Source organism: Heptranchias perlo, chromosome 1, assembly GCF_035084215.1.
Source record: "Heptranchias perlo isolate sHepPer1 chromosome 1, sHepPer1.hap1, whole genome shotgun sequence".
Taxonomy (NCBI): Eukaryota; Metazoa; Chordata; class Chondrichthyes; order Hexanchiformes; family Hexanchidae; genus Heptranchias; species Heptranchias perlo.
In genome coordinates, this window is record NC_090325.1 from 163,318,795 (window position 1) to 163,334,373 (window position 15,579).

Sequence of the window (15,579 nt, forward strand, 5' to 3'; positions counted from 1 at the left end):
ATATCTGTCTGGTGCCTGGCTGAGGCGAGTCGGTTGATTCTGTCACTGCTTGGGGGTGGCCTTAGGATGGAGTTGAGGCTACACTTCCAAGAAGGAGCATTGGTGAGGAGTCATGGCTTTCCGTCAGTCCCTTATCTGCGAGCTCTATGGGCATGAGCTGCATTGTGAATCCAGGGCCCACTTTTCTCCCCATGGGAGCTGCTCTGCCTCACATTTCCATACATTGGCACTCTCCTCCGAATCATCCACCTTCAACTCCATCTCCTCCTCCTTTGGGAGAATTTATAATGGGGACCAAGGAAATGGCAGAGCAATTAAACAAATACTTTGGTTCTGTCTTCACAGAAGAGGACACAGATAACTTCCCAGAAATGCTAGGGAACCAAGGGACTCGTGAGAAGGAGGAATTAAAGGAAATTAGTATTAGTAAAAAAAAAATAGTGCTGGAGAAATTAATGGGACTGGAAGCTGATAAGTCCCCAGGGCAGTATAATGTGGATAATTGTGAAGTTATCCACTTCGGAAGGAAAAACAGAAAGGCAGAGTATTATTTAAATGGTGATAAATTGGGAAATGTTGATGTACAAAGGGACGTGGGTGTCCTTGTACACCAGTCACTGAAAGCAAACGTGCAGGTGCTGCAAACAGTTAGGAAGGCAGATGGTATGTTGGCCTTCATTGCAAGAGGATTTGAGTATAGGAGCAAGGGTGTCATTCTGCAGTTGTACAGGATCTTGGTGAGACCACACCTGGAGTATTGTGTGCAGTTTTGGTCTTGCCTAAGAGAGGATATACTTGCCATAGAGGGAGTGCAGCAAAGGTTCACCAGACTGATTCCTGGGATGGCAGGACTGTCATATGAGGAGAGATTGGGTCGACTCAGCCTGTATTCACTCGAGTTTAGAAGAATGAGAGGGGATCTCATTGAAACGTTAAAAATTCTGACAGAGCTCGACAGACTGAATGCAGGGAGGATGTTTCCCCTCCCTGGCTGGGGGGGGTCACAGTCTCAGGATACGGGGTAGGACATTTCGGACTGAGATGAGGAGAAATTTCTTCACTGGAATTCTCTACTACTGAATGCTTTGGAGCCAAGTCACTGAATAAATTTAAGAAGGAGCTCGATAGATTTCTAGACACAAAAGGCATCAAGGAGTATGGGGAGAGAGCGGGAGTATGGTATTGAGATAGAGGATCAGCCATGATCATATTGAATGGTGGAGCAGGCTCGAAGGGCCGAATGGCCTACTCCTGCTCCTGTTTTCTATGTTTCTGTGTTTCTTCGCTCTTCACTTGTGACCTGCCGGGAGAAAACCAGAGGATTAGAATGGTTTCCCTTGCCAATGATCAGAATCCCTATTGGGGCGGGGGTCAGGGGTGGGGGGCGGGTTTGTGGCAATCCTGTGCCACTGTCCTGCACGGAAGCAGGTTGCTGGTACTCACCGGGTTGTGGACTCACCCCACCAACCTCAGCTGCCACTATGAGCATGATGGTGCGGCTCCCCAGCTGCTCCACCGCCTTCTGCTCATGGGGTGGAGTGGTAAATGGATGGAGGTTTTAGATCCCCTCCACCACTAACCCATTCATGGGCATCGTGTGCATTCTTACCCTCAATGGACAGAAAAGGAAAAGATTAAGAAGTGTTAAGAGCAATTGAAGGAGCTATTGCTCTGCATCTATGGTAGGGGCGAGGGGGGTTGTGGCATCTCCGACAGTTCACGGCTCCGGTTTCTTCGCCTGAGTTTGACGACCAGATTGACCGTGGCAGAAATTATTGGAGAATTTGAATTTCTTACTTCCCTGACCTTGTCAGGTCATTAAACTTCTTAAGACACTGGCCTGCCGTTCTGGGGACTGTAGACAAGGCACTGAGTGCCTCAGCCACCTCAACCCACATACAGCTCCTCACCGCCCGTGAGGGCTGCACCCCCGATGAGGCGATCAGCCTCACCTGCCTTGACTTGATCTTATCAAGGAGGGCCTGAAGGTTCTCCTTCACAAAGTTAATGGCCATCTTGCGGGCAGTCATGTCACTAAGTCATCTGCAAGAAGGGTAATGTTAAAGACACTCCAGACTCTCCATAGAGCAATTTAACCTAATTACTGTAAAAGTTTGCAGGAAAGAGAGATCAGTGTTGCTTACCTTGTAGTCTCCAGCCTCACTCTGAAGGGGAAAATTTTTCCCCTCACCTTTCTACTACCCCACCCTAGCACCTTGAGGCCCCGTTGGCTCTGTTACATCTACGTTACGATTACGCTCATTGATTGCGCTGATTCATGGGAGATTTAACATTTGGGCTTATGTTAATTAGTTTGCTCGGAAACTTGGGCTCATTTTCACCTTGGCCAGATGGGCGTATTTTTAGTGCAATTTTCCGATTGCGCCCTGGGAGGAAACTCCAGGTCACTTAGTTTTCCCTCAAATTGCTTTACCTGTTGACTGTTCATCCTCTGATTCTTTGCCCATTAACTCAGGGGTTCTCCATGGCTCCATCTTGTATCTCACTCTGTAGCTTGTCTCTCCAATGACCTAGTCCACTCACCATCAAACCCCATCCACTCATCAGACTGCGTAATAATTCTGTTCCTTTCAAAAATACAAGGCTAGAAATTACACATGGCGATAATACCGGATGGGTACTATTTTAACAGAGGAGCTAAAGAACTTAAAAATTAACTGGGTTTGCAGCTCCCTTCAAGTAGTGGACTGAGAATGAATTTGAGCACCATTCATCCACTTTTTCCCCTTTCTCTTCCTCCTTATCGCTCTTTTTCTTCCTCCTCTCTTCTCTTTCTCTCCCCTCCCGCTCTCTTTCGCTCGCACCCCCCTCCCCCCACCTCCGGTTCTCAAAATTCTTTAGTCTGTTTTCTTTTGTGCTTTTTTTCTCCCATTCCTTCTAGGCTTCAAATATGGCAGTCTGCATTGTCACTGTTCAAGCCAAGGCTCACTGCATAGTCTCCTACTCTAACTCATCCTTTTGCAGCTCCTCAAAACTAATCACTGCTTCTTGATTTACCTCTGTCTAATCTGTCTACGAGAAACCAAACAAACAGTATGCAGAATTAGCTTGAGGAATGCAGTATAATTCATGAGTAGTTGTGTTCTGGACAATTCTCAATTTCGTCATTATGATGTTGTGGTGTCACTGTACTTTAAATTTACAGGCTGATATTTAAGTATCTATAGCCTGACCATTTGTTGGCTCATTGACTCCTTGACAATATATGACACTTTGATAGCATTTTTTCTACATGTTAATGAGGTGTACAAGTGTTTTGGAGGGGAAAAATTGATTTCCGCATCCCTCGCTATGTAAGCGGGTGCTTCGTTCTAGAACAGTTTCTTTTAATGCAACTCAATATGTTCTTAAATACATTTATGTTAAAAGGTTTAACTTGTTTCTTTCTTCCCCCCCCCCCCCCCTCTCCTCCTGCCTCCCCCACCCTCACAGCTCCTACTTAACACAATAATGGAACATCATTCAAGAGAAAATGAGAGCATTGTCCCATCCCTTACAGATTTGGAAGGTTTTCTAACAGAGCATAATTCTAATGTTGTGTGGCTCTTTGTTGGTGAGTGTTTAAATTTGTTTTAAATTTTGTTTTAGCTGTTGTTAATATTTTTTCCCTGTTTTATTCTCTTTTGGAATGGCATTGAATAGTCCAGTAATGATTTTATAGTTTCCACCACAAGTGGATTCTTTATGGCTCAGTCATGAAGATGTTTGCTTTCTGTGGCAATCAGGTGGATACCATCTCTGACTTTTCTCCTCCTCGTTGTGGTGGTGGGGGGGCAGGGGTGCGGTGGTCTTGGTCACTGTTATGCTGGGTAGCCTTGCCAGTGACGTACACATCCCATGAACGAATAAAAAAAAAAGTTTTTTTTTAATAGTCAACCAATTTGTCTGTCTTAAGTGGAAACCCACTACCATGCTTAAGACTCTCCACACCAATCTTCTGAAAAATCTGCACCTGTAGAATTTCTGCTTGCCTGATAAGAAGTGGAAACACTTGCCTCCATAGGAACACCCTCCACTTACCTAAGTCTAGAACAGGTGCGTCAAACATATGGCCTGCGAAGCAGTTTAATCTGGCCCATGGTGTCCTGCGCTTAGCGTTGCCACGTGTCCTGGGAGTTAGAACTTTACAGTTGGAAATAGCGCTGCAATATAAATAAGGTGCCAAGTATTCCTCCGGAAGTATCAAGAGTGTCCTGGGGCCTGGAGTGGGGGCCGTGGGGGTGAGGTGGGATGGGATGGGTGAAGGTGGTTGTCGTGGTTTCACTGCCTGCCTCCAGATATAAAGGGCTCGATTTTCAAAGTAAAAAACGGGTGGGTTGGGGGCGGGGGGGGGGGGGCATTGAAAATTGCCACCATTTCAGACCCGCCTCCAACCCACCCATTTCCGGTCGGGCCTTAAAACCTTTCAAAGAGGCTTCAGGCCAACATTTTTTAACTAATTCCCCATTTCAACCCTGGGGGGGGGGGGGGGGGGGTGGGGGGGGGGGCCGGGATTCCTGGGCCTTCTGTTTTACACCTCGTGAAAGGAGGCGAGAAGGCCCAAGACTGCAGGTAAGTGCCTAGAAAGGCACAGCTAGTGGGCCTGGAGGAGCAGGAGTGTTTCCCCCAAGCTCAACAAGAATACCTGCACGGATCGCGGACCCCCCGCGCCGATCCTTCCCTCGCCCCCTCCGGCCGACCCTCCCTCGCCCCCTCCGGCCGACCCTCCCTCCCCCCACCTCGCCCCCTCCGGCCGACCCTCCCTCCCCCCACCTCGCCCCCTCCGGCCGACCCTCCCTCCCCCCACCTCGCCCCCTCCGGCCGACCCTCCCTCCCCCCACCTCGCCCCCTCCGGCCGACCCTCCCTCCCCCCACCTCGCCCCCTCCGGCCGACCCTTCCCCCTCCCCCCACCTCGCCCCCTCCGGCCGACCCTTCCCCCTCCCCCCAAACAAAGACTTACCTGCAGATGTCTTCTCACTGGCTGGTCTCCCCTCCGTCTGAGACCAGCCTGTCAATCAGGCCAGTCAGTCGGATGGGAAACCAAGAAAAAAAAACTTCCTACATCAAAATCGTAAGGCTATCCGGGAAACCCGTACTAATGGGTTTCCCGACCTCATATTGACCCCCTGCCCCCTTCCCGGCTCAGTTTGAAAATTGAGACCAAAGTGCCATTGGCAACATAAGTAAAAATGGCTGATGCTGGTGGAATTTGTCAGCTTTGCCGCATTGATTGTCAGGCAGGCAGAACTGTAAGTATAAATGGAATTTAAGAGCATAAATGGCTTGTGTATACTGTTAATAATGCAGTAAATCTGTTTGAATCCGCTTTAAAATCTGTTGTGCGGCTCCCCCAATGGCTCAGTTGGTAAAGTCAACCTGACTGAGACATGTCGGCCAAGAGCCTGAATTTTCCAGTCGGTGTTATTTTAATGCCAATGGTAACCCATTTAAAATAAATGTTGCAACCAGTGTTAAAATAACTCTGATTGAAAAATGCAGGCTGGAACTAGAAACTCCAAGCTTAGATTGCTGATCTTTGCTGAGGTACTTGATCTTAGTTAGGGCAACAGTGAGGGTGCTGCAATTGGCCTGTGTTCCCCTGGGGAAAGAGGACGAGGACGAGGACGAGGACTCCTGCTCCTGATGGCTATATATTGACCTCTGCTGAGAGGTGCTTTGTGACTGTTGGGTGAGGACAGGATTGGGCTCAGCGGTGATGTTCTCCACGATGAAATATCCTGCCAGCAGTTACTGCCTAATCTCAAATGAAGAATAGCTACTTGGGCAAGCTATTGGAGAACAGTCGGTGACCATGTGAATGTGTATCACCATATAAGTTAGCGCATTCAGGAAAGGTGATGAATGAGCAGTAGCTACTTGCACTTCTGGTGGCATGACCATAGTTTCCTTCTCATGAAGTAAACTAGGGTACACGAAAAGTGATTGAGTTAAATTTTTCTTTTTCTCAATCATTCCTTTTTCTTGTGTCATCCTATAATAAGTGCACTGCAATAGTTAAGTGTCCTTTACCAGTGTCCTAAGCTTTTGCTTAACCTTATATGTGGAACTAGTGTGCTAAGGTTTATACTCCAGAAATTGCAACGCTGGACTGAGAGGGTTGTGTCTGACCATTGGATTTCTGTTTGTTTATAGAATGTTTGTGCCACTCAAGTCATCAGTAATGGGTCACTACTGTATCACAAAAAAAAGTTTGACTTTTTTTTAAACTAGTTTCTAAAATTGTTTTTATAGTCCGTTTAAATCATTTACAGAAACATTTGTAAGGCTGGATTATGCTGTAAATTTAAGAATAGAACTGAAATTTGATAGGGAATAATCTCTGCAGGAAATTACTCTGATTTATAATAGAAACTTTCTCTTTAGCTTGCATGTCAAAATGCTATGTCATGTGCTTGTTTTCTTGAATTTTCTATCTATTAAGGAGTAAATTGAGGATTGTTATAACATTTCAGAAGTTTGTTCTGAGTCAGAAAGTTCTTGGGTTTGAGCCCCACTCTATGCATTGAGCACATAACCTTGGCTGACATTCCAGGGCAGTGTGGAGGGACTACTAGATAGTCTGAGGTGCCATTCTTTGGCTGAGATGTTAAATTGCCTGTGGTTCAAGTGAAGATTAAAAATCCCATGGGACTATTGGAAGATGAGAATGTTCTTCTGTTGCCCTGGTCGACATTCTTCCCTCAAGCAACTCTGCCAAAAACAGATTAACTGGTCATTCATCTCATTTGCTGTTGATGGGACTTTGTTGTATACAATTGTCTGCCACATTTACCCACAGTGATTGCACTTCGAATAGTAATTCATTGGATGTGAAGTATTTTGTGGTGTCCTGAGTGATGTGATAAGATACTAGATAAATGAAAGTTCTTTCTTTACAGCTACAATCCTATCATGTGGATGGATCATTTATCTGACTTACTACAATTCCCGTAATTTAGGACTGATATTGACACTGGTTCTCAACAGACTCTATAAAAATGGATATGTCCACATTGGTAAGTTTTATTTATTAGTTTATCACCTACACAGAGGCAGTTTGAAGATTTCCTTGAGTCAGGACAAATGGATTTTTCTTTCATTGGAAATATTCTGTTTCCCTGCCATTCTATGGAAGCTGGTACAGTTCAAAAGAATATATAAAAACATTTTTAGAATATATATTTATGTAAATTAGCTTACAATCAATTTACATTTGTGAAATGGTACACAACAGAAATATAAAATGTGAAAAATTTTATGATCAGTTGAGCACTAAGTTATTCAAATATGAGCCATATATCCTGTGAGCACAGATGACAAATGAAATCTTGCTCCTTCCTATTCTATTTAACAAACTGTTTAATGGTACTTTATCAGACAAACTAATAAATTGTTTACCCTTCTAATAGGTTCATTTTCATTCTCTGTGCTGTCTGGAAAGGTCATGTTTCGTGAAATTTATTACATCAATGAAGACATGTCAATCAGGTAAGAGCTGATTCACATGGAAGCTGAAAGTTAAAAAATTATAGCATGAATTTCCTTTTGAATAGAAGCAATGTGAATTGAAGGATAGAGTCCAGATTATAATGGAACAGGTGCCCTGAGGTGTTTTCCCGACGTTTACATGTATGGAGTGCAAAGTGGCAAATAGTGCTCGAGTACTTTTGTTGTGGACTCCTTGAATGACGTGAGTCAGAACTCCATTTAAAAAAAAAATCTAAATATAAGGAATGAATACATTGTACTATAATTTTAGTTAATTTTCTGATTTGCAATCTCCTTTATACCATGTTGTAGACGTTGCTTTGAAGATCACTTTGGTCCAGTCTTAGGGTAGTGGTAATTAGAATTAGTGTTACTTCACTGAAATATTGGGATTTGCAACCTATGTTTTCTGTTTTAAATCATCTTTATTTTATATTATTATGTAGCATTTATTGTAATCTTTGTACTTATTAAAGCCTGGAATAATGTCTGAGAAATGGCTAAAATATTAATCAGAGTTTTCAGCAGTACTGGGTTGTTATTAAATTTCTGTGACTTTTATTTGTTTCTGTGTACAGTTTTTGAGATAAATATAATACTAGATCCTGGCTGTGGTTTTGGAGCAACAGACTATGATGATGATGATGTGTATATAGTGTAATTCAGTATTAGAGGTTAGAATATGGGATTAAGATAGAGGTTAGAGTATGGGTGTTTAATGGAACTTTGAATTTTATTTTTGGTCAGAAGATACAAATACTGTCATTTTCTCCCCAATTTCTCCCTTGTCTCCTGGTCCCCGTACCCACTGCATGTAACAGGGCAGTTGGATCTGATCCTAAGACTCTGCTACCACCAGGAGAGGTGTGAGAACCGCCTGAGAGATACTTTTTTTTGCACTATTGCACTACAGGGAGTTAACTCACCTGCTTCTGTGGACTAGATAGAGTGGTTGATTCATCACTGTTCTGTCTTGATCGTCTGTTGTGCTGTCTACGCTTTTTGATTTTTAAACTTACTTGTCCACACCTGCCAATTATAAATTGGCTGTAATATGCCTGTTGAGTTATGCTCTTTGATTGTTCAGGACACCGCAGCTGAGTCCCAGTATTCGCCTGGTGTCTGTGCACGTGCACTTTCCAACAGGAGTCACTGGATATCAATTGGGAATGGGAACCCTTGCTGACTTCCCTCCCCGTCCCCCTGTCCAGGACATAGGAAAATAGGAACAGGAGTAGGCCATTCAGCCCCTCATGCCTGCTCTGCCATTTGATAAGATCATGGCTGATCTGTGATCTAACTCCATATACCTGCCTTTGGCCCATATCCCTTAATACCGTTGGTTGCCAAAAAGCTATCTATCTCCGATTTAAATTTAGCAATTGAGCTAGTATCCATTGCCGTTTGCGGAAGAGAGTTCCCAACTTCTACCACCCTTTGTGTGTAGAAATGTTTTCTAATCTTGCTCCTGAAAGGTCTGGCTCTAATTTTTAGACCGTGCCCCCTCCTCCTAGAATCTCCAACCAGCAGAAATAGTTTCTCTCTATCCACCCTATCTGTTCCCCTTAATATCTTATAAACTTCGACCAGATCACCCCTTAACCTTCGAAACTCCAGAGAATACAACCCCAATTTGTGTCATCTCTCCTCGTAACTTAACCCTTGAAGTCCGGGTATCATTCTAGTAAACCTATGCTGCACTCCCTCCAAGGCCAATATGTCCTTCTGAAGGTGCGGTGCCCAGAACTGCTCGCAGTACTCCAGGATGCGGTCTAACCAGGGTTTTGTATAGCTTCAGCATAACTTCTGCCCCCTTGTACTCCAGTCCTCTAGATATAAAGGCCAGCATTCCATTAGCCTTCTTGATTATTTTCTGCACCTGTTCATGACACTTCAATGATCTATGTACCTGAACCCCTAAGTCCCTTTGGACATCCACTGTTTTTAACTTTTTACCCTTTAGAAAGTACCCTGTTCTATCCTTTTTTGATCCAAAGTGGATGACCTCACATTTGTCGACATTGAATTCCATTTGCCATAGTTTTGCCCATTCACCTAATCTATCAATAACGCTTTGTAATTTTATGTTTTCATCTACACTGCTTACAATGCCACCAATCTTTGTGTCATCGGCAAACTTAGATATGAGACTTTCTATGCCTTCATCTAAGTCGTTAATAAATATTGTGACACTGACATTTTGTAGTACTGCACTGTGGAGATCAGCTAACTCAGCACTGACTAGAAATCGAACCTTGTACCTTCTGGTGTTTATGGCTTAATACTACCTTTATCTATTGAGCCATCATGGGAGCATCCTCTAAATGTTTCTATACAACGCTTCAAAGTTCAATAACAAATCTTTGAATACTTGCACAAAATGTTTTTAGTGAAGTGGATTATATTACTCAACAGTTTATATTATTAATCAAATGTTATGCAGCTATCATAATGAACATTAAACAAAAGTGTTACTTACTCCAGTGTTGTATGCTCTGTTGCAATGTTTACTCTGCTAGAATCCAAGATGGATTTCTCATCTTCAGATGGTGGAAAATGTACAATCCTAAACAGAAGCAGCATGGTGAGTTTCTAATTCTGTAGTTTGTCTTTGGTATTCATAACTTAGTTGAGTAGTGACTATTTCTTAACACAGTGTGTGGCTTCTTAAGTTTAATGGTTTAGCGTACATTTATTAACATATGGCCTGGGCATATATTCTCTTTCCCCTTTTCTATCTTCATAGGAGTCTAGTCATTCCTGAGATACATAACTGCAAAATACTGACCTGCCTCATCTGTTAGTTAATTGGAAACGCAAGGTCATAATGTGCATTGTTCTGATTATGGCCATATGTGGGTTTTGTTATCATGCCAATACCATTTCTCTGTTTAACCTCTTTATATAATGACCTCCTGTTTGCACATCCCCTTTCTACAAATTGAGAAAGTCATGAGTAAGATCGTTAGGCCATTAGCACTCATGCATGTACACACACCAACATCAGCAATGCTGATACTCACTTTTCTGAAAAGTTACGTAACAGTAATCATTAGCACAATAATCTTAAAGAATGCACAGCAGTACATGGTTGTGATTTATACATCCATTTATTGTCACGTCATTCCAACTGGCTGCACAGTCTATGCTGCAGACTCCTATAAGCAAGGTGATGATGTTGATTTGAAACAGGGTGAATCATTATGATCATTTAGTAATAAAACTGATTATATCTATTGAGAGTGTCCAAACACTTGTATACTAGTTTCCTCACAATGTAAAAAAATAATTGGTCAACTATTTATGGCAAATCTTTTTCTATCACCTTTTTTGTACTGTTCCCTCTTGAAGGGACTTTTTTTTTTGAGATATGGTTCCATAGGCACTGTCCCACTCCAGTTCTTGACCCAGATGACCCTTCTTTGTGTGAGCTTTGACTCTGGTCCCAGAAGTGAAAGACAGTGTGTTAATTAACTCTACCAACCTGTCCCTATTCCATTGCTGTCCTGGGCGGCCTCCCATCCTCCACCCTCCAAGCAAAACTCTGCTGCCTGTATTCTATAAATCCTGCTCACCCATCCTGTGCTTGCTGACCTACCTTGGCCAACAAATATAGAATTCTCATCCTTGTGTTCAAATCCCTCCATGGCTTCACCCTTCTCTATCTCTGTAACCTCCTCCATATCTACAACCCTCCAAGAACTCTGCATTCCTCTAGATCTGATCTCTAGCGCATCTCCCACTCCCTTCAGTCCACCATTGGCAGCCGTGCCTTCAGCCATCTAGGCCCGAAGCTCTGGAATTCCCTCACTAAATCTCCACCTCTCTCCTCCTTTTGACCACCCTGAAAACCTATATCTTTGACCAAGCTTTTAGTCACTCCTAATATCCTCTTCAGCTCGGTGTCAATGTTTGTCTGATTATGCTTCTGTGAAGCTCCTTGAGATGTCTTCCTATGTTAATGGTGCTATATAAATGCAACTTATTATCGTTTTCAAGTCCAACAACTTTAAATATCAGTACAGGCCTAATGCAAAGCAGTACGAAACCAATGTTGAACGACATTGAGTTCTGAAGAAAATATCAACTGCTGTTGACTTAATAAATATGCTTGCTTAAGCCTCTGATTTGCTGCCTGATAGTTTGACTGGTGGGTCTGCATTGAGCTGTGGGAAATTAAAAGTCACTTTAGCTGAGTTAAATAGTGTTCTTAATTGGAACAAAAAAATCCCATTCAGAGCACTCCCTTTCCTCCACTTCTGTTCACTAATATATGGGTGTGCCCATGCCTTCTCCTTTTAATTATATCATTTCTATTTATATGTGAAGTTAATTTGAAGGTGTTTATTCTGGTCATTGAGCATTTAAACCTTTGTGAATAAACTGGTCAGATTTTCTTTTTCTCCACTTGAGTTCAGCTGTTCATCAGAGGAAATATGTGGAACACCATCAGCATTGATTAGCTGGACAATGCAAAACTGACCCTAATCCAAGAGGTCTTTCAGCTTCCTCATAATTGTCGATTTAATTGTCTTATGAAATAAATACCATATGATCTGTCTTGATTCTTTTAGTGAGTAGAGATTCCCTGTGACTGAGCTCTTGATCATAGTTGTACTATCGAAGGATGGTGCTAAGTAATCTGTGGTATTGATAAATGCCTGGGAACAAGTTGCCTGCATGCACTTTAGGTTTGGGAATGGTGTATGGAAAGAGAGGGCATGTCAGAGGTGAGGCAAAAATAATTATGTGCAAGTTGAATATTTCAAAAACACCTTTATTAAATGGACCAGTGGAAAGTACAGACTCTGGCGGGAATAAAATGTGGTCATGAATCAGTTCCTTTTAATGTTCATTTGCATTGGTAGTCAATTTAGAGAGCATCTACTAAAATAACCAGAATTGTACCGAAAAGGCCTGATTTGATTGAATCGGATCAGGTTTGTTCCAATTTGTATGGGAGCCTTTAGATCAAAGTTAGTCCATGAAAGGTCCTTCATGACCTCTCTTATGAACATAATTTCTCTGTTATCAGAGAAAGTCAGTTCTTATTATTCAGCTTAACCTGTTGCCAGCGTATTTTTTTTAAATATTCATTCTCGGGATATGGGCATCACTGGCAAGGCTGGCATTTATTGTCCATTCCTAATTGCCCTTGAGAAGGGGGTGGTGGGTCTTCTTCTTGAACTGCTGCTGCCTTTGGCGAAGGTGCTCCCACAATGATGTTATGACTTTGCTGTTTAAAGAGAAACAAAGTAGTTTTCTCTTTTTTAATGTGTGGGGGATGGGAGGGAATGAAGATGGTTTGGTACACAATATGGGAATGAAAGCTATTTCTGAATCCCAACTACAACAGAATTTTGTGCAATAGCATTTGTACAGTAAAGCTGTGCATTAAAATGTTTAAACTTAGTCATTATCATGTCACTTATTTTTATTGTGCTCATGTCAGTGGGGTATTTAGGTTTAACATAAAAACAATCCCAGTGAGTCGGGGGTTATTGTGCAGTCAGCAAATATTTATAATGCCATGTTCACAAAATATATTTAAAATTTGGAAAGATTATTTTCAGGAACATTGTTGGAGTTCTTTACTAATTTCTTTGAACTAAATTTTATTGACATTGTGTGGTAAATATTATGAAAGTGACAAGTGTCAAACTGATAGCTGAGTTACATACCGTCTGCCTCTGGATGAGCTGGGGAGCAGTAATGCATAAACGTGCAGCCACTAAAAGTATGTCAAACATGAACACATGAAATGCTGACTTGCCACATGACAGTGTTGTGCTTGGTAACATTTTTACTTTAAAGTACATAGTAAAAGGCAATTGAGGAATAAGTTAGATTTCAGCCTTGACTAGGTGGTAGTGATCTGCCTCTGAGTCATGGGTTCAAACCCAACTCCAGAGACTTGAGCACATAATCTAGGCTGGAACTTCAGTGCAGTACTGGGGAGTACTACTTTGTTAAAGCTGCTGTCTTTCAGATAAGATTTAAACCAAGGCCTCATCTGCTCTCGCAGTGACATAAAAGACCCTATGGCACTATTGGAGGACAAGCCGGGGAGTTTGCTTGGTGTCCTGATCAATATTTATCCCTGAACCAGCATCACTGAAAACAAATTATCTAGTCATTTATCTCACTGCTGATTTTGGAACCTTGCTGTGCGCAAATTGGCTGCTGTATTTCCCTACGTGACATCATTAACTGCATTTCAGAAGTACTTAATTGGCTGTGAAGTGCTTTGGGACATTCTGAGGCTGTAAATGGCACTATATAAATGCAATTTTGTTCTTTCCACGTAGTTAATGTCAATAATATTGTGATGAACCAATCCAATGCTGAAATCATTGACACGTGATCTGTGTTGCGCGCGCTTCATTTTTGAAACGGTTGATTGAACTTTTTGTTTTTAAAATCTTAATTGTCTCCAGAAGTTAACTCACTCAGCTATGGCCCAGCCCTGTAGCTGCTGATAAATTAACTCATCCACTCTTGACACCAAGTCAGTCTTTGCACTAGGGTCAAGAACGAGGGGCTAGAGATTTAAAATTAAATTTGAGATTTAGAATAAAGGACAGGAGAAACTTCTTTATGCAGATTGTTGTCAAATTCACTTTGAGTTGATGGTTGACGCAGTAACTGTATTAACATACAAGGTTAGATTGGTTAAGTGGAGGAAGGAAATGTGGTTGAAAGGATATGGAAACAGGGTGAGTAAGGCCTGTTTCCGTGTTGTAACTTCTATATATTTCTATGTATTACTTTGGGAGTTTGATTGGCTGAGTGGATTTTGAGCCAATCAAGGGCTATTGTTTTGGAAGTTGCTCCAAAATGGACAAGAGAAAGGAGAAAAAAAAAGTTTTAGAAAGAATGGTTGAAACACATCAGATTAGGTTAGCTTAGATAGTAAGTTAAGTTAAAGTTAAAGAGTAACACAAGCGAGAATGGGGAACAAGAGAAACGGAGGAGGAAGGGATAGCAGAACAAGCAGATTGATTTTTTTTTAGTAGTATTCAGTCAATTGTGCAATTATAAAGCTACTGCTGGCATTGGAGCAGTTGTACTATGATATTTGTTTTAGAGTCATGGTGTGTGAGCTGAATACTATATATAAAAGAAATGGCTAGCTCTGGGATCCTGCTATTTCCCCGATCTTAGTAATGTAAGGGTTAAAAATTCATGGCTTTGAACAGTCAGTGGTCTGATTTAGGCACCACGAATAGTGAACCCATTCTAAATTAACTCCCAAAATACTGAAGCTTTATATAAAGAAATTTCCTTTATTAACCTATATTCTCTCTATTTGTTTCTATTTTGCGCTCATCAAAGTGGGAGATGGTAGTGCTGAAGAGTGAAATACTTGTCACTTGTTTGCACCTAATGGTATACAGTACTTTATGATAAATAAAACTCCAGCTACTGTTACCCAATGAGGTACATCAACCTCTCCCTCAGAAGAGCACCCTACTCTGCACTATTGTCATTTTCCCACATCAGCCATACTGAATTATAATGCTGATTGGTGCCAAATTAGGGTATTTTTTGTGCTTCAGATCTGTGCTCAATGGGAACTGGTTTAAGATCACCCCAACTTTCAAGTGGTACCTTTACAGCCAGGAGCCAGTCTGAGCTAGATTTTACCCCAGGCTCCTGATGTGAAAAACCAGTCCACTGCACCTCTTTAATTCTACTGTTGGTTTTCTTCTGTTGATTTATAACCACTTTTTCAAGTTGGCTTGTATTGTATGTAGTTCAGCACAACCATTCTTGGCCTCTAACTTCAGACAAATAATATTTAATGTTTCAAAAGATTTGGTCAATCATGTTCGGGTTCCGACTCCCGCACCTTGCCTCTTCCATTTAACAGAGCTGAGCAGCCTGCAGGTTCAGATTTTTTCCCCCTCACAGTTTTCCTAGCTGTAATGCCAATTTCACCCCAGAAAAAGAATCCAGACTCATAGGCCCCAATATTTATGGGAATGCTTGAGGTCCTGCTGAATTTAATGGCTGGACCTCATTAACATTTTTTCCTTCCTTCTCCTGCCTGGCAGCCGGTCAAATTGATAGCCTGGCCAACTGCCGGG

The 15,579-nt window shown here is 42.1% G+C and overlaps 1 protein-coding gene across 6 annotated transcripts in view; it reads left to right on the top strand.

Moving 5' to 3' along the window:
* The window catches only part of kiaa1109 (KIAA1109 ortholog), a 460,818-nt gene that overhangs the window by 25,549 nt on the left and 419,690 nt on the right, over nt 1–15,579 (top strand). For all 6 annotated transcript variants that reach the window (XM_067993249.1, XM_067993258.1, XM_067993276.1 and 3 more), the window contains exons 4-7: nt 3,454–3,574; nt 6,901–7,017; nt 7,411–7,489; nt 10,009–10,073. In XM_067993249.1, coding sequence (XP_067849350.1) covers nt 3,472–3,574; nt 6,901–7,017; nt 7,411–7,489; nt 10,009–10,073 — 364 coding nt within the window. In that variant the 5' untranslated portion in view covers nt 3,454–3,471. The remainder of the gene's footprint in view (nt 1–3,453; nt 3,575–6,900; nt 7,018–7,410; nt 7,490–10,008; nt 10,074–15,579) is intronic.